Genomic DNA, 20221 nt, shown 5'->3' with positions numbered 1-20221 from the left:
AAAGATCAAGATCCACTTCCACCTCGTGCTGAAGCTGCTGCCACTAGTCATGGCCGAGACGATGAAATGCCAGCAACGTCGTCTGCCAAGGCCGATGCCCAATGTCATAGTACAGAGCATGTCAAATCCAAAACACCAAATATCAGAAAAAAAAGGACTCCAAAACCTAAAATAAAATTGTCGGAGGAGAAGCGTAAACTTGCCAATATGCCATTTACGACACGGAGTGGCAAGGAACGGCTGAGGCCCTGGCCTATGTTCATGGCTAGTGGTTCAGCTTCACATGAGGATGGAAGCACTCAGCCTCTCGCTAGAAAAATGAAAAGACTCAAGCTGGCAAAAGCAGCACAGCAAAGAACTGTGCATTCTTCGAAATCCCAAATCCACAAGGAGAGTCCAATTGTGTCGGTTGCGATGCCTGACCTTCCCAACACTGGACGTGAAGAGCATGCGCCTTCCACCATTTGCACGCCCCCTGCAAGTGCTGGAAGGAGCACCCGCAGTCCAGTTCCTGATAGTCAGATTGAAGATGTCAGTGTTGAAGTACACCAGGATGAGGAGGATATGGGTGTTGCTGGCGCTGGGGAGGAAATTGACCAGGAGGATTCTGATGGTGAGGTGGTTTGTTTAAGTCAGGCACCCGGGGAGACACCTGTTGTCCGTGGGAGGAATATGGCCGTTGACATGCCAGGTGAAAATACCAAAAAAATCAGCTCTTCGGTGTGGAGGTATTTCACCAGAAATGCGGACAACAGGTGTCAAGCCGTGTGTTCCCTTTGTCAAGCTGTAATAAGTAGGGGTAAGGACGTTAACCACCTCGGAACATCCTCCCTTATACGTCACCTGCAGCGCATTCATAATAAGTCAGTGACAAGTTCAAAAACTTTGGGTGACAGCGGAAGCAGTCCACTGACCAGTAAATCCCTTCCTCTTGTAACCAAGCTCACGCAAACCACCCCACCAACTCCCTCAGTGTCAATTTCCTCCTTCCCCAGGAATGCCAATAGTCCTGCAGGCCATGTCACTGGCAATTCTGACGAGTCCTCTCCTGCCTGGGATTCCTCCGATGCATCCTTGCGTGTAACGCCTACTGCTGCTGGCGCTGCTGTTGTTGCCGCTGGGAGTCGATGGTCATCCCAGAGGGGAAGTCGTAAGCCCACTTGTACTACTTCCAGTAAGCAATTGACTGTTCAACAGTCCTTTGCGAGGAAGATGAAATATCACAGCAGTCATCCTACTGCAAAGCGGATAACTGAGGCCTTGGCATCCTGGGTGGTGAGAAACGTGGTTCCGGTATCCATCATTACTGCAGAGCCAACTAGAGACTTGTTGGAGGTACTGTGTCCCCGGTACCAAATACCATCTAGGTTCCATTTCTCTAGGCAGGCGATACCAAAAATGTACACAGACCTCAGAAAAAGAGTCACCAGTGTCCTAAAAAATGCAGCTGTACCCAATGTCCACTTAACCACGGACATGTGGACAAGTGGAGCAGGGCAGGGTCAGGACTATATGACTGTGACAGCCCACTGGGTAGATGTATGGACTCCCGCCGCAAGAACAGCAGCGGCGGCACCAGTAGCAGCATCTCGCAAACGCCAACTCTTTCCTAGGCAGGCTACGCTTTGTATCACCGGTTTCCAGAATACGCACACAGCTGAAAACCTCTTACGGCAACTGAGGAAGATCATCGCGGAATGGCTTACCCCAATTGGACTCTCCTGTGGATTTGTGGCATCGGACAACGCCAGCAATATTGTGTGTGCATTAAATATGGGCAAATTCCAGCACGTCCCATGTTTTGCACATACCTTGAATTTGGTGGTGCAGAATTTTTTAAAAAACGACAGGGGCGTGCAAGAGATGCTGTCGGTGGCCAGAAGAATTGCGGGTCACTTTCGGCGTACAGGCACCACGTACAGAAGACTGGAGCACCACCAAAAACTACTGAACCTGCCCTGCCATCATCTGAAGCAAGAAGTGGTAACGAGGTGGAATTCAACCCTCTATATGCTTCAGAGGTTGGAGGAGCAGCAAAAGGCCATTCAAGCCTATACAATTGAGCACGATATAGTAGGTGGAATGCACCTGTCTCAAGCGCAGTGGAGAATGATTTCAACGTTGTGCAAGGTTCTGATGCCCTTTGAACTTGCCACACGTGAAGTCAGTTCAGACACTGCCAGCCTGAGTCAGGTCATTCCCCTCATCAGGCTTTTGCAGAAGAAGCTGGAGACATTGAAGGAGGAGCTAACATGGAGCGATTCCGCTAGGCATGTGGGACTTGTGGATGGAGCCCTTAATTCGCTTAACAAGGATTCACGGGTGGTCAATCTGTTGAAATCAGAGCACTACATTTTGGCCACCGTGCTCGATCCTAGATTTAAAGCCTACCTTGGATCTCTCTTTCCGGCAGACACAAGTCTGCTGGGGTTGAAAGACCTGCTGGTGACAAAATTGTCAAGTCAAGCGGAACGCGACCTGTCAACATCTCCTTCACATTCTCCCGCAACTGGGGGTGCGAGGAAAAGGCTCAGAATTCCGAGCCCACCCGCTGGCGGTGATGCAGGGCAGTCTGGAGCGACTGCTGATGCTGACATCTGGTCCGGACTGAAGGACCTGACAACGATTACGGACATGTCGTCTACTGTCACTGCATATGATTCTCTCAACATTGATAGAATGGTGGAGGATTATATGAGTGACCGCATCCAAGTAGGCACGTCACACAGTCCGTACTTATACTGGCAGGAAAAAGAGGCAATTTGGAGGCCCTTGCACAAACTGGCTTTATTCTACCTAAGTTGCCCTCCCACAAGTGTGTACTCCGAAAGAGTGTTTAGTGCCGCCGCTCACCTTGTCAGCAATCGGCGTACGAGGTTACATCCAGAAAATGTGGAGAAGATGATGTTCATTGACATTGACCAGCAGCAATTGCCTCCACAAAGTACACAGGGAGCTGAGATGGTGGATTCCAGTGGGGACGAATTGATAATCTGTGAGGAGGGGGATGTACACGGTGATATATCGGAGGGTGATGATGAGGTGGACATCTTGCCTCTGTAGAGCCAGTTTGTGCAAGGAGAGATTAATTGCTTCTTTTTTGGGGGGGTCCAAACCAACCCGTCATATCAGTCACAGTCGTGTGGCAGACCCTGTCACTGAAATGATGGGTTGGTTAAAGTGTGCATGTCCTGTTTTGTTTATACAACATAAGGGTGGGTGGGAGGGCCCAAGGACAATTCCATCATGCACCTCTTTTTTCTTTTCTTTTTCTTTGCATCATGTGCTGATTGGGGAGGGTTTTTTGGAAGGGACATCCTGCGTGACACTGCAGTGCCACTCCTAAATGGGCCCGGTGTTTGTGTCGGCCACTAGGGTCGCTAATCTTACTCACACAGTCAGCTACCTCATTGCGCCTCTTTTTTTCTTTGCGTCATGTGCTGTTTGGGGAGGGTTTTTTGGAAGGGACATCCTGCGTGACACTGCAGTGCCACTCCTAGATGGGCCCGGTGTTTGTGTCGGCCACTAGGGTCGCTAATCTTACTCACACAGCTACCTCATTGCGCCTCTTTTTTTCTTTGCGTCATGTGCTGTTTGGGGAGGGTTTTTTGGAAGGGACATCCTGCGTGACACTGCAGTGCCACTCCTAGATGGGCCCGGTGTTTGTGTCGGCCACTAGGGTCGCTAATCTTACTCACACAGCTACCTCATTGCGCCTCTTTTTTTCTTTGCGTCATGTGCTGTTTTGGGAGGGTTTTTTGGAAGGGCCATCCTGCGTGACACTGCAGTGCCACTCCTAGATGGGCCCGGTGTTTGTGTCGGCCACTAGGGTCGCTAATCTTACTCACACAGCTACCTCATTGCGCCTCTTTTTTTCTTTGCGTCATGTGCTGTTTGGGGAGGGTTTTTTGGAAGGGACATCCTGCGTGACACTGCAGTGCCACTCCTAGATGGGCCCGGTGTTTGTGTCGGCCACTAGGGTCGCTTATCTTACTCACACAGCGACCTCGGTGCAAATTTTAGGACTAAAAATAATATTGTGAGGTGTGAGGTATTCAGAATAGACTGAAAATGAGTGTAAATTATGGTTTTTGAGGTTAATAATACTTTGGGGTCAAAATGACCCCCAAATTCTATGATTTAAGCTGTTTTTTAGTGTTTTTTGAAAAAAACACCCGAATCCAAAACACACCCGAATCCGACAAAAAAAATTCGGTGAGGTTTTGCCAAAACGCGTTCGAACCCAAAACACGGCCGCGGAACCGAACCCAAAACCAAAACACAAAACCCGAAAAATTTCAGGCGCTCATCTCTACTGTAAATATCACTAAACCAGCAAATATTTTGCACTGGGGAACCATCAAAAAGGAGAATAATACATTGCTAACTTCAATTTACAGCAATGACTCTGACCGTAACACTCTTTATAGTGATGTGCATTGGAAATTTTTCGGGTTTTGTGTTTTGGTTTTGGATTTGGTTCCACAGACGTTTTTTGGATTCGGACGCGTTATGGCAAAACCTCCCTGAAAATTTTTTGTCGGATTTGGGTGTGTTTTGGATTCGGGTGTTTTTTTACTAAAAACCATCAAAAACAGCTTAAATCATAGAATTTGGCGGTCATTTTGATCCCATAGTATTATTAACCTCAATAACCATAATTTACACTCATTTTCAGTCTATTCTGAACACCTCACACCTCACAATATTATTTTTAGTCCTAAAATTTGCAACGAGGTCGCTGGATGACTAAGCTAAGCGACCCAAGTGGCCGACACAAACACCTGGCCCATCTAGGAGTGGCACTGCAGTGTCAGACAGGATGGCACTTCAAAAAAATAGTCCCCAAACAGCACATGATGCAAAGAAAAAAAGAGGTGCAATGAGGTAGCTGTGTGACTAAGCTAAACTACCCAAGTGGCCGACACAAACACCTGGCCTATCTAGGAGTGTCACTGCAGTGTCAGACAGGATGGCACTTCAAAAAAATAGTCCCCAAACAGCACATGATGCACAGAAAAAAAGAGGCGCAATGAGGTAGCTGTTTGACTAAGCTAAGCGACCCAAGTGGCCGACACAAACACCTGGCCCATCTAGGAGTGGCACTGCAGTGTCAGACAGGATGGCACTTCAAAAAAAATTGTCCCCAAACAGCACATGATGCAAAAAAAAAAAAGAGGCGCAATGAGGTAGGTGTGTGACTAAGCTAAGCGACCCAAGTGGCCGACACAAACACCTGGCCCATCTAGGAGTGGCACTGCAGTGTCAGACAGGATGGCACTTCAAAAAAATTGTCCCCAAACAGCACATGATTCAAAGAAAAAAAAAGGCGCAATGAGGTAGCTGTGTGACTAAGCTAAGCGACCCAAGTGGCTGACACAAACACCTGGCCCATCTAGGAGTGGCACTGCAGTGTCAGACAGGATGGCACTTCAAAAAAATAGTCCCCAAACAGCACATGATGCAAAGAAAAAAAGAGGCGCAATGAGGTAGCTGTGTGACTAAGCTAAGCGACCCAAGAGCCGACACAAACACCTGGACCATCTAGGAGTGGCACTGCAGTGTCAGACAGGATGGCACTTCAAAAAAATAGTCCCCAAACAGCACATGATGCAAAGAAAAAAAGAGGCGCAATGAGGTAGCTGTGTGACTAAGCTAAGCGACCCAAGTGGCCGACACAAACACCTGGCCCATCTAGGAGTGGCACTGCAGTTTTCTAGCGAGAGGATGAGTGCTTCCATCCTCATGTGAAGCTGAACCACTAGCCATGAACATAGGCCAGGGCCTCAGCCATTCCTTGCCACTCCGTGTCGTAAATGGCATATTGGCAAGTTTACGCTTCTCCTCAGACGCTTTTAATTTTGATTTTTAGGTCATTTTACTGAGCTTTTGTTTCTTGGATTCTACATGCTCTCTACTATGACATTGGGCATCGGCCTTGGCAGACGATGTTGATGGCATTTCATCGTCTCGGCCATGACTAGTGGCAGCAGCTTCAGCACGAGGTGGAAGTGGATCTTGAACTTTCCCTATTTTACCCTCCACATTTTTATTCTCCATTTTTTAATGTGTGGAATTATATGCCAGTATCAATAGCAATGGCCTACTACTATATATACTGCACACAACTGAAATGCACCACAGGTATGGATGGATAGTATACTTGACGACACTAAGGTAGGTAGAGCAGTGGCCTACTGTACCGTACTGCTATATATTATATACTGGTGGTCAGCAAACTGTGCAAAACTGAAATGCACCACAGGTATGGATGGATAGTATACTTGATGACACAGAGGTAGGTAGAGCAGTGACCTACTGTTCCGTACTGCTATATATTATATACTGGTGGTCAGCAAAATTATGCACTGTACTCCTACTATATACTACAATGCAGCACAGATATGGAGCGTTTTTCAGGCAGACAACGTATAATACTGGTGGTCACTGGTCATCAAAACTCTGTACTGTACTCCTCCTATATAATATACTGGTGGTAACCAGTACCCACAATAAAGCAGTGTGAGCACAGATATATGCAGCACACTGAGCACAGGTATGGACCGTTTTTCAGGCAGACAACGTATACTGGTGGTCACTGGTCAGCAAAACTCTGCACTGTACTCCTCCTATATAATATACTGGTGGTCCCCAGTACCCACAATAAAGCAGTGTGAGCACAGATATATGCAGCACACTAAGCACAGATATGGAGCGTTTTTCAGGCAGACAACGTATAATACTGGTCACTGGTCAGCAAAACTCTTCACTGTACTCCTCCTATAATACTGCTGGTCCCCAGAATAAAGATATTTGCACTGCAGCCCCCTGAAACAAAGTGAGAGGACACCAGCCACGTCCTCGCACTATCATTTCCAATGCACGAGTGAAAAATAGCGGCAACGCGCGGCTTTATATAGAATCCGAGTCTCGTGAGAATCCGACAGCGGGATGACGACGTTCGGGCACGCTCGGGTTAACCGAGCAAGGCGGGAGGATCCGAGTCTGCCTCGGACCCGTGTAAAAAGGGTGAAGTTCGGGGGGATTCGGATTCCGACGAACCGAACCCGCTCATCACTACTCTTTTATTACATTCCAGCTTTCATCCAGCACCTTTGAAAAAGGGTTTGCCTTTCTCCCAATTGCTGAGGGTGATACGCATCACCTCTAACCCAACTGAATTACCAGGGGCCCTGGCATCTATGTGCCAGAGATTCTTGAACAGAGGGTACTCTAAGAACGAAATTGACAATGCTTTATCTAGGACTGAGAAACTCAATAGAACTGAACTTCTACATGCAAAGACTGACCCTACCAATAAAGATCGGGATAGGCTCAACTTTTAAGGTTAACTGTGACTGGCCAGTCAGACTTAATCCCCTGCTGTAATGACATAATCCCCTGCTGTATTGTTCTCTGTATTGTATTGCAGTTGAGAACAATAGATGAAGAATTTATGCTAATAAATCATGTTGTGACTTGGCTCAGAAAACTAGTCAAGATAATTGTGGACACATCTGTATGTTCACCACGGCATCAGCCTTTATTCGTTACCGAATCAGAGAACATTGGCACTTGATCTCCAGTGATCCAATATTGAAAAAAGACTTATCTTCAATACCAAGATTTGCTTATAGACGAGGACCGAATCTCAAGGACCTCTTGGTCAAAACCGTCTTTTCTGTCTTCCACCTTTGGTGTTCACAATTTAGTAGCACCAAAATCCAGCAGCCTGTATGAGGTTCCCCAGCACAAAATATTTGCTGGTTTAGTGATATTTACAGCCACACCACACTGGCAAACGTCCAATTCCGGCCGATCTTGGAAACGAAGCAATGTTGAGCCCAGTCAGTACCAGCTCTAGCGACTGTCTGGGAATACTGGGTGTTGTACATCACTCACTTAATACCACAATGGACCGGGCATTGTGCTTCGTGTGGGGTTTCCCTTCAACAGCCAGGCTGCTGAGACCACCCGCTGCTTTTTATGCCGTGTTTTGGAGCCGTTGCTAAGCACGGCGCCGGGTTTGTGTACCTTGGTTACCAGCATCACGGAGCGGGAGGAGGAGATGCATTAGGCATGTCCTGTTCTGTCTCCGCCCACGTCATGACGCTTCTGTGTTGATTTTGGCGCCATTTTAGGTTTATATGCATACTCTGAGAACAGTGTAGTTAACCCCTGAGGAAGACCAGTCAGTTGAAACAGCTGTCGGGCTGTGTTTGCTGTATTTGCTGTACTTCAACATGCCGTTTGGTTAAGGAATAAATCCTATTTTTCTTTTCATCTACACGTGAGTGCTGGATTGTTTACTTTTTCTGCATCGCTTGAGAAGTGAGTATCTTTGTATATATATATATATATATATATATATATACACATATACATACTTCCGGCACTCGGCACTCTCCTTTCCTCTGGTTCAATGTAGCCGGGTGCCCTCAGTGAAATTTGTATAAGCAGATATTGTGGAGCGGCACTCACAATATTATATAGAAAGAAATAACTAAACTCAAGGTTTCTCTATATAGTTTCTGTTAGGATCTCCTGTTCTGTGCTGCCACGTCGCCATGGCAACCGGGAGGCAAGTGTTAGCGAAGTAACCTGAGCGCAGCTTATACTCCGGTTCGGGTTTTTACTGTGTAGTGATTACAGGCTCTGTGCACGGCTGGGAATCCGGCGCTGTTTTTTTGCTCACAGTCTGTGAGGTCTGAGTGGGGCGTGGACAGCACCTGCTATATAAACCATCCTCTCAGGCAAGGCAAATGCTGCTGAATCTTTGTTTGTTAGTCAGTTCCAGAGAGTTAGCTAGTACTGTGTGACTTTGTATTTACTTGTTGCTTACTGCGAATAGGCCTTGGGATTCGGTACTTCATTCTGCCAATCCGGACCTAGCAGTAAGACTGGAGTCAGTTGTTTAACCTGCTGGGGTTCTTTTGCTATTCTGTGAACCCAGCAGGTTTGCGGCTGTACTCTCAGACCTGCTTGCTTAATCCTCCCTCACTGTGCAGGGCGTCCAGGTGTCAGTTTAGTGGCAGTAAGCTGAACCTGTGCCCTGCAAGTGGGGGTTAGGATTGTGGATACTCTCCTTGTGTCTTTATTTCTATCTCTGACCAAGGAGTTTATTCCCACACCCGTTGGTAACCCTTTGAGGTTTTTTCTGTTGCTCTTAGCAACATCATTTCGGGTGCTCCACATGTTAAATCACTACATCTCGCTTCATTGTCCGCTCTATTCCATCTGAGCATTCCTGACACTAGGGAGACACCCAATTCCTGAGCCCTTGGGCTTCCCCGTTCACTTTGTGTTTATTAGTTATTCCATCACCTCCTGTGTATGTTGTGTTATACTGTCTGTAAGTTCGTTTGCTTTGCATCCCTCTCTGTTCATACACCGGTATACTCCTGTTAGCACTGGTGTGCGTAACATATTCAGCAGCCATACTCCTGTTGAAATTTTGTGGGAATATGGAGCATACCCCTCAAAATACTTTGCAACAGGTGGTCGATCAGGTGCAGGTCCTGACTCGACAATTTAATGAGATGTCCATTAAAATGAACACCCCGCAGGCCGCTAGCGGAGCTCCCGCAGCAGCAGCGGCAAGTTTAGGGGTTAAGGAGCCGAAAGTAAATCTCCTTGATCGTTTTTCTGGAGATCGCTAGCAGTTCTTTTGTTTCAAGGAGAGCTGTAAGCTATATTTCAGGCTTAGGCCCCAGTCTTCAGTGTGTCTCTCAGCCACAGAGACTCCAGTGCTTCCAGCATTCAACGTGTCTCTCAGCCACAGAGACTCCAGTGCTTCCAGCATTCAACGTGTCTCTCAGCCACAGAGACTCCAGTGCTTCCAGCATTCAACGTGTTTCTTAGCCACAGAGACTCCAGTGCTTCCAGCATTCAACGTGTTTCTCAGCCACAGGGACTCCAGTGCTTCCAGCATTCAACGTGTTTCTCAGCCACAGAGACTCCAGTGCTTCCAGCATTCAACGTGTCTCTCAGCCACAGAGACCAGTGTTTCCAGCATTCAATGTGTCTCTCAGCCACAGAGACTCCAGTGCTTCCAGCATTCAACGTGTCTCTCAGCCACGGAGACTCCAGTGCTTCCAGCATTCAGTGTGTCTCTCAGCCACAGAGACTCCAGTGCTTCCAGCATTCAACGTGTCTCTCAGCCACAGAGACTCCAGTGCTTCCAACATTCAACGTGTCTCTCAACCACAGAGACTCCAGTGCTTCCAGCATTCAACGTGTTTCTCAGCCACAGAGACTCCAGTGCTTCCAGCATTCAACGTGTCTCTCAGCCACAGAGACTCCAGTGCTTCCAGCATTCAACGTGTCTCTCAGCCACAGAGACTCCAGTGCTTCCAGCGTTCAACGTGTCTCTCAGCCACAGGGACTCCAGTGCTTCCAGCATTCAACGTGTCTCTCAGCCACAGATACTCCAGTGCTTCCAGCATTCAACGTGTCTCTCAGACACAGAGACTCCAGTGTTTCCAGCATTCAATGTGTCTCTCAGCCACAGAGACTCCAGTGCTTCCAACATTCAACGTGTCTCTCAGCCACAGAGACTCCAGTGCTTCCAGCATTCAACGTGTCTCTCAGCCACAGAGACTCCAGTGCTTCCAGCATTCAACGTGTCTCTCAGCCACAGAGACTCCATTGCTTCCAGCATTCAACGTGTCTCTCAGACACAGATGGGTATATTTACTAAGATTCGTAGTTGTCGGGATTTGGAGGGAGATTAAACACGAATGACATCGGTAGTGTGAATTTGCAACTTTTGTTTTTTTTACGCCTCATTTACTATGCTGTCGTATTCTGAATTTTCGTGTTTTCTGATATCGATGTCATTCGTAATATCAGGCAGTGTTTTATGGGAGTGATTAGTAAAACACTGCCGGACTTAACACAATGAATCCCGGACGGATCAGTGAGATCCGTGCAGGGCATCATTATGTACCTTAAAAGAAGTCTATAAAGTGTTAAAAATGTAAAAAAAAATTGTGTGGGGTCCCCCCTCCTTAGCATAACCAGGCTCGGGCTCTTTGAGCCGGTCCTGGTTGTAAAAATACAGGGAAAAAACTGACTGGGGTTCCCCCATATTTAAACAACCAGCACCGGGCTCTGGTCCTGGTGCCAAAAATATGGGGGACAAAAGATGTAGGGGTCCCTCGTATTTTTAACACCAGCACCGGGCTCCACTAGTCAGAGAGATAATGCCACAGCTGGGGGACACTTTTATATTGGTCCCTGCAGCCCTGGCATTAAATCCTCAACTAGTCATCCCTGGCCTGGGTACCCTGGAGGAGTGGGGACACCTTAAATCAAGGGGTACCCCCCTCCAGCCACCCAAGGACCAGGGGTGAAGCCCGAGGCTGTCCCCCCATCCGTGGTGTGGATGGGAGGCTGATAGCCTTTTGTGTAAAAAATAATAATAATTTGTAGCAGAACTACAAGTCCCAGCAAGCCTCTCCCACAAGCTGGTACTTGGAGAACAACAAATACCAGCATGCGGGGGGGAATGGGCCCGCTGGTACCTGTAGTTCTACTACAAAAAATACTTAAATAAAAACAAAACACAGACACCGTGAAAGTAAAAGTTTAATGCACATACATGCACACTTACATACACACATACTTACCTATGTTGACCCGAAAGCAGTCGGTCCCCTTGTCCAGTAGAATCCACGGGGTACCTGTAAATAAAATTATACTTACAAAGAATCCAGTGTAAATCGCTCCTCTTCTTAAAAGTTATAATCCAACAAACAGCTCACCCGACCCACAAACTGAAAGGGGATCTATGTTTACACACGGATCCCCTTTCCCCGAATGTCGGAACCCCTCATGACTCCTGTCAAAGAGGGTCCCTTAAGCCAATCAGGGAGCGCCACGTCATGGCACTCTCCTGATTGGCTGTGCGCTCCTGCACTGTCAGTCAGGCGGAGTACTGTGGATACAATGTATCGTAGCTGCGCTACATTATATCCAATGGTGGGAACTTTGCGGTCTGCAGTAGACCGCGAGGTTAAGTGGGGTCACTCTTGTGGTTACCATGATACCATATGGCACATTTTTCCGAACTCCGTAGAAGACATAAAAGGCAACTTGTCTGAATGAAAGACACTACTAATCTTGTGGTTCATGACATACCTCAGCTGTCAAATTAGATATTAGACTTAATTAATGTGGACAGTGGGTTGTGGGTGTGATTGCCACCGCGGCCCTTTGTGGAGTTTGTATGTTCTCCCCGTACTTGCATGAGTTTCCTCCAGGTGCTCCGGTTTCCTCCCACACCCCAAAAATATATTGGTTGGTTAATTAGCTCCAAACCAAAATTAACCCTAGTGTGTGTGTGTGTGTGTCTGTGTGTGTGTGTGTGTGTGTGTGTGTGTGTGTGCATGTGTGTGTGTGTGTACATGGCAGATGAGATGGGCCAAGTGCTTCTTATCTGTCATCACAATTCTACAAGAGGCTGTCTAGCGCTTGCTTTGCTGCCGGCATAATGGTGGCCAGGATGCCGCTGTCGGTATCTTGGCAGCCGGCATCCCAGCCGCCGGTAACGCTACATATTTTGTCACAACGTATTCACATTTTCTATGTGTAAATAGTGCCATTTAATATTTAATAAGTGGGACAAACATAAGAAAATATACTGAATTAGTTACTGCAGATGGTAATAATAAATCACAGCAAATGTAATACCACATGTGGAACAGCAAGTTCAGCAACAGGCTACATTATGTAATACATTTTCAGATAAAGATATTATTGCATTATTTCAAAGTAGCAAACTGCATAATTAAAGATACTACCATGTAATCAGCAGATGTCACAGAAATCTAGATAAGTGAGCAAGGAAATTCATTTATGAACTAAAAATAAAAATACAAAAGCCCCAGATATGGTGTAAAGAACAGGTTCCTGTGCATGTGCGGATCTGGGACAGCGACTGCACTTAGGGGGTAATTCAGACCTGATCGCACGCTAGATTTTTTTGCTGTGCTGCAATCAGGTCAGAACTGCGCATGCATATGCACCGCAATATGCAGGCGCGTCGCTCGGGTACAAAGCAGATCATTGCTGTGCGATGGGTTTGACAAACAATCTTTTTCGCACAGCCGATCACAAGGAGATTGACAGGAATAAGGCATTTGTGTGTGGCAACTGAACATTTTAAGGGTGTGGTTTGAAAAATGCAGGTGTGTCCAAGCGTTTGCAGGGCGGGTGTCTGACGTCAATTCCAGTCCTGGACAGGCTGAAGTGATCGCAGCGACTGAGTAAGTCCTGGGCTACTCAGAAACTGCAAAAGATCTTTTAGTACCGCTTGGCTGCAGATGCGATCGCACACTTGCACAGCTAAAATATACTCCCCTGTAGGTGGCGACTATCTGATCGCAGCGCTGCAAAAGACCGCTAGCGAGCGATCAGGTCTGAATTAGGCCCTTAATCTCAGGGGAAAAAAACAATTCACAGATAACTTCCACAATCCCACATCAGCCACTTGCATTTCAAAATGAAAATATATTTGGTTTGGGTTTGATATGCCGGCAGTGAGGATGTCAGCAGTCAGAATACCAACTGCAGCTTCCCAATGGTGTGATCCTGACAGGAGCAAGGTAAGCACACAGCCTAAACCTAACCCTCCCTCCCCTCAGCCTTAACTCTCTGGTGGCCTAGCAGTTACTCTTTCAGGATCCCAGCTGTCAGAGTGCTGGCACCAGGAATGTGATGCCATTCGGGATGTTGGCACTGGCATTCCGAGAAGTGTCGGGGATTCCGGCATCAGTATTTTGGATAAATGGGATCTCAACTGTTGGGAACCTGATTGGATCCTCTATCTTCTTTGTCTTTCATATGCAACTCAGACACTGCCCTATCCCTAAAATCCTTCCACATGCCCTCAAATCACCACTGAACACAAATGCCCCCACATATAGGGGCTAAACTTCCATTAAGCAGGTTTAGGCAGCTGCCTAAGGGCACTAGTACCTGAAAGTGCAGCCTGTTGAGGCTGCCTCCTTCCCTTTCCCTTTCCTCCCCTTTCCTCTCGCACAGCCAATTGTTAAACTCTGACCCATAGGCTGTAAAAGAATGAGGAGCTGAATAAGCAGCCAGAGCTAGGCAGGTAAGGGAACCTTTAATGGGTTCTTCATGAGTGACTGAAGTTAATGGCTGCTGTGAGAAGAGGAGTTAATGAGTGGTGGGGGTGAATTGATTAATAAGTGCTAGATAACAGGGTTAATTGGTGTTGAGCATGAATGGATAAATAGGTGCTGGGAGGGGTAATTTTTGCTGTAAGGGGGATTAATGTGTGCTTGGAGTGAAATGATTAATATGTGCTGGGAGGGTGTTTGGTAGGAGGTAATTTGTGGTTTGAGAGGCTTAATGAATTCTCAGGGTGAATGGATTAGTAGGTGCTGGGTAGCGGGAGGATAGGGGTTGCAGACAGTGTTTACAAATGTGTTAATGGGTACTGTGAGGGTGAGTTGATAAATGGATGTGCATATGAAAAATGACTCCACCCCAACTGTCATAGATGAAGTGTGGTTTTATGTAAATGGACTGAAGGATTGTATTGGGGAATTAGGGCAGTAATGTAAATCTTTGTCTAGGGTGCCTAGAACCCTCACACCAACCCACAGGCCTATCTTAATTGTACATGCCATTAAATGCATCCACTAACCCAAAAGTGGCACAAATGCTCTGAGATCCACATACACTCCTTGTATTGTATGAGGCTAAGCAATAAAGAAATCTGATGCTCTGATCATCTTCAGTCTTATTCTCTGCTTTATAATTGATTCTAGATTGGTTTTATGCAGAGAATAAGTCTGAGCAAAGGAATAGAGCTGGAAGGAGATGAGTGTTCCAGATAGAGGTATCCAATGGCCACCTGTTTCCCACCACTGCCATATAAAATGCACCTGAAAGATCAAAGGGGTGTCTGATTGAAAATGTAGAATAATGTCCAATCTCAGACACTTTCAAGGAACCCTTCTAGAAAACAAACAATGCCTCTCTAAGTTATACCTTCCCACCCATTCAATCTCCATATAAAACTATATTATATTTCTCATATGGCGGCATGTCTAGTCCTAGATCCCAGTCAACCTTATTGTGTTTGTATATTTCAGTGACCAGTGTCAGGACAAACATATGACATTGAAGACGGCAATAACAAACATCATGAAATATGTCATTGACAATGAGAATCTCACAGACCCGGAGGTGCTCCCACCAGCAGACTGTGTCATCAGTGCATGGATTTTGGATTACATCAGCAAAGACGAAGATGATTATATAGGGAATTTCAGAAAATTTGTGAAGCTGCTAAAACCTGAAGGACACCTGATATTGTTGGGGATTTTAAATACAACTTATGCGATGATTGGGCAGGACAAGATACATGTGTTCAAATATGATGAGAACTTTGCAATAAAAGTTCTCACTGATGAAGGATTTGTCATTGATCACTGTGCAGTCCAGAAAAGAACATCAGTGATTGACCATATAGACTATGAGGCTGTTATATTTATCACAGCTCACAGAGAGTAATAAGGGCCTGATTCTGAGTCACATGCTGTGTCGGGTGCAGTTGAGCATTTTCTTTATACTGTGCATGTGTCTAAATTGCACTGTGTATACATCCTGATTGTGTTTGTACAGAGATGATGTAGCGCTGACACACTTAGAAGTGTATTGAAAATGCATTGGGTTTTCCCAGGGGTGGTTTCAGAGAGGATGGGGCCCGTGTGCAGCTTCTGTGTGGGACACCTCCTCTCTGGCAGTGCAGTAGACTCTGGCTTTGTGCCTTAATTTACTCTGCATGCACAGGTCTCTGGGAACATGGCACCTGCGCCTTGTTCCCAGGGAAAATCTCTACTGTGCGTGCGCAAATCACAAGGATAATGGCCATGGTGGACACTTTCACAGTGATTTCTGCAGCTCTGCAGCCAGTGCGGGGATAGGGGAGTGATAAGTATAATTATATGGGTGCAGGGTGTGCGGTGTGTGGGCTTGAAAACAGGGGGCGTGGCTCATGATCACATCATTCCTGTGAAGCCATGCCCCCTTTTTGCCCAGTCCATGTTGCCTTTTTGAGTGCAGAAGTCCTTTCTTCACCATGGAGAGTGTTGGATGGTATGTATGAGAGCGTCATGGAAGTGTTGCAGGCATATTACTAAAGTAGCAGCATACACAGACATTTAGTCGCTCACATTGGAAGTCACACTTCGATGGAAACTCTGCACTTAGCATGGGGCTGGGGTAAGTGTCTATGGTGAGACTGATGGTGACATGTAATGATGTACTGAGAGGTGTTACAGTGTCTACAGCTGCTGGAGGTCAGCGTCTCAGTCCTGGCACAGTCAGACGCAGCTTGTACACCAGGGGAAGGGCTATTACCCGCATTAGCATATAGTCACAGATACAACTACACCAACAGAAGCGGCCGCAGCGTGTGACTCAGATCAGCCCCTACTGTAAGTCTGAGATGCAAATTGACATAGATATACTAGTTCTTCTTGTCAATTTTCATATGATAAACTTTAACATAGAATACTGTACATTTATATTGAGCTGATCAACAGATAAAGTGATTCATAATTTTTTTGATGTTTACTGTTTGATTAAAGAGTCTGAGATTCATGTGTGATCTGTGAGTGGTTCGGTAACCCAGGAATCGGCTGTCGGGATCCTGGTGCTTAGCATACTGGAGCTGGGATATCGGTCGCCAGGATACCAACAAATATTCTCCCTCTTGGGGTGTCCACAACAACCCTAAATGGAGAATAAATAGCTAGCCACTGTGCCCACAGCGTGCGAGCACAGTGAGCCCACAATAGGCTCTTTTGAAATCACCCCAATGCGGGAATTCCGGCGGTCGGGATCACGGTGCCAGTATGCTGGGCACTGGCATCCCGACAACAGGGTTATCATAGTAGACCCCTGTCAAACACCAGGGATCATTGTTGTCATTCGCACAGCAGACTCGTAGTTACTACAATAACCCACATATCATTTTATTCTCCCCCTGATGGGTGTAGTATGGTATGCCAGCGGCCGGGCTCCCGGAGACCAGCATACCAGCGCAGGGAGGCTGACCACTGGCATACCGACAGCTTGGCGAGCGCAAATGAGCCCCTTGCAGGCTTGCTGCACTCACCACGCTGCGGGCATGGTGGGTCATGGACCCCCATGAGGGAGAATATGTGTCGGTATGCTGGGTGTCGGGATTCCGGTGCCGGTATATTGTGCGCCGGGATCCCGACATTTGGCATCCTGAAGACCACCCTTGCTGATATATGACATAGAGACCAGCAATAGTGAGGATTCATGTCACAGAGAACAAGAGACTGTTTGTGGATTACTGTAATGTAACCTTATAATATTTTCAATTGAAATATGTTGTCAAAACAAACTGTAGAACTTTGATTCTTCTAAGTAACTCCCCGGTTCTTCCAGCCAACGTACATTTACAGCAAGACCCCACATCTTTATTTATTTTTTCCTGCAATCTTTTTTAAAAATGAATAATGGAAAGATGTAATATACAATGATACATGGTATTGATCATTTCAATGTTTACAGCCAATCATAACATAAAAAAAGATATGTAACAATAGTACAGACATTTGAAACACTATGCATAATAAAATATTAGAAAACGTTTCAATACAGTATATGTGACATGGTAATGTGTGAAAAACCAATTAAATCATCAAGTATCTGAATACCTAGTGGAGTAGAAAAGAGGATAAATAGTAACTTACAGATGTGTCCACTATTACCTTTCTGAAAACAGAGCTATGGTAGTAAATTTGGCATGACATATATTCCTTGTGCTTTTGTGCCGTCATATTGTGCCGTGACAATTCGTGACAATTGATAGTTTCACCACTGGGTGGCCAGTGCATCACGTAACATAGCTTTGCACTAACATTGCTGTTAAATAGACACTGTAATCAGTATGGCCAGCTTTAAAGTCTAATTGCTAATTGTGTAGCTGTGAAAATCTCAGTGTGAGAGGCCTTTGAAGTAGACTCCTTGGGGGGTACAGATTTTATCCTGGCTGGGGGATGTTACTATCAGTGACGTGCGGTGGGCACGTCCCTGCTTACTATACAGTATGTTGCTCAAAGCACAGAGGTGAATGAAATCTAAAGTGAAATTAAATAATAAGTTAATAAAAACCTTAGTGCTATAGAGTAAAAGAACATATTATAAGATTTTACAATGATAAAATATTTCCAAATAAAGGGCCTCATTACGAGTTGATCAGACGAAGATGCTTTTTTCAGCCCGTGCGACAAACTAACCTCCGCCTATGGGGGTTGTTTTTTTCCCCATACCAAGGCTTTGATCACTTGTGCAGGCCTGTTATGGTAAAAAATGTTGTGCAGTTTCTAAGTAGTTCTGGACTTAGGTGGTCATTATGACCCAATCGCAGCGTGTTGTCGTTCGCACAGCTGCAATCGGGTCCCTACTGCACATGTGCGACGGGAAACGACGCTGGAACCGAAAAAAGCGATCGCTGCAATGATCGCACGAAGATTGACAGGCTGAGGGGGTACCTGGGCATCAACTCACCGTTTGCAGCCGTTTTCGGGGAGGGGGGGTAAGAAAACGCGGGTGTAGTGAGAGAAACGTAGGCGTGTCCAGGACGGGTGTTTGACGTCAGAGCCAGGACCGAACAGGCTGAAAACGTTGCAGCAGGTAAGTAAGTCACCGGCACCCCTGCACTGAGGACACCGCTGGCACTGCCCACACTGCCGGCACCCCTGCACTGGGGATGCTGCCAGCACTCCTGCGCTGAGGACACCCCCTGCACTGCCGACACTGCCGGCACTTTTGCACCGAGGACACTTCCGGCACTCCCACACTGCCTGCACCCCTGACTGCTGACACTTCTGGCACCCCTGCGCTGGGGATACTGCCAGCACTCCTGCACTGAAGACACCTCTCGCACCAAGGACACTTCTGGCACTCCCACACTGCCGACACCCTTGAACTCCTGCACTAAGGACACCTCCAGTACTCCCGCACTGCCGACACTGCCGGTACCCCTGCACTGAGGACACCGCCGGCACTTCCCGCACTGCCGACACTCCTGCACTGGGTATACTGCTAGCATTCCTGCACTGAGGACACCTCCTGCACTGCCGACACTGCCGGCACCCCTGCACAGAGGACACTTCCGGCACTCCCACACTGCTGGCACCCCTGAACTCCTGCAATGAGGACACCGCCCTCACTGCCAGCACTCCTGCAATGAGGACACCTTTTGCACTGCCGACACCCCTGCCCTGCCGGCACACCTATTGCTAGCACTCATGGACTGAGGACACCTCCAGCACTGCCGGCACTTCTACACCGAGGACACTTCCGGCAACCCCACACTGCCGGCACCCCTGAATTCCTGCAATGAGGACACCTCCCGCACTGTCGACACTGCCGGCACACCTGCACTGGGGATACTGCCAGCGCTCCTAGACTGAGGACACCTCCCGCACTGCTGGCACCCCTGCACAGAGGACACTTCCGACACTCCCACACTGCCGACACTGCCAGCACCCCTGAACTCCTGCACTGGGGACACCTCCCACACTGCCAACACTGCTGGAACCCCTGCACTGAGGACACTTCAGGCACTCCCAAACTGCCGACACCCCTGAACTCTTGCACTAAGGACACCTCCAGTACTCCCGCACTGCCGACACTGCTGACACCCCTGCACTGAGGACACCACCGGCACTGCCTGCACTGCTGACACTCCTGCACTGGGGATACTGTCAGAATTCCTGCACTAAGGACACCTCCCGCACTGTCGACACTGCCGGCACACCTGCACTGGGGATACTGCCAGCACTCCTAGACTGAGGACACCTCCCGCACTGCTGGCACCCCTGCACCGAGGACACTTCCGACACTCCCACACTGCCGACACTGCCAGCACCCCTGAACTCCTGCACTGGGGACACCTCCCACACTGCCAACACTGCTGGAACCCCTGCACCGAGAACACTTCTGGCACTCCCAAACTGCCGACACCCCTGAACTCTTGCACTAAGGACACCTCCAGTACTCCGACACTGCCGACACCCCTGCACTGAGGACACCACCGGCACTGCCTGCACTGCTGACACTCCTGCACTGGGGATACTGTCAGAATTCCTGCACTAAGGACACCTCCCGCACTGTCGACACTGCCGGCACACCTGCACTGGGGATA

General features: G+C 47.5%; 1 protein-coding gene across 1 annotated transcript in view; it reads left to right on the top strand.

Annotated features, from left to right (window-relative positions):
* Positions 1-16031, top strand: part of LOC134965383 (indolethylamine N-methyltransferase-like) — a 58672-nt gene extending 42641 nt beyond the window's left edge. The window contains exon 3 of the mRNA XM_063941847.1: positions 15126-16031. Within this exon, the coding sequence (XP_063797917.1) occupies positions 15126-15546 (421 nt within the window). The 3' untranslated portion in view covers positions 15547-16031. The remainder of the gene's footprint in view (positions 1-15125) is intronic.
* Positions 16032-20221: the final 4190 nt, after the last annotated feature.

This window comes from Pseudophryne corroboree, chromosome 10 (assembly GCF_028390025.1).
Source record: "Pseudophryne corroboree isolate aPseCor3 chromosome 10, aPseCor3.hap2, whole genome shotgun sequence".
Classification (NCBI taxonomy): domain Eukaryota; kingdom Metazoa; phylum Chordata; class Amphibia; order Anura; family Myobatrachidae; genus Pseudophryne; species Pseudophryne corroboree.
This window is presented reverse-complemented; position numbering and strand designations above follow the sequence as displayed.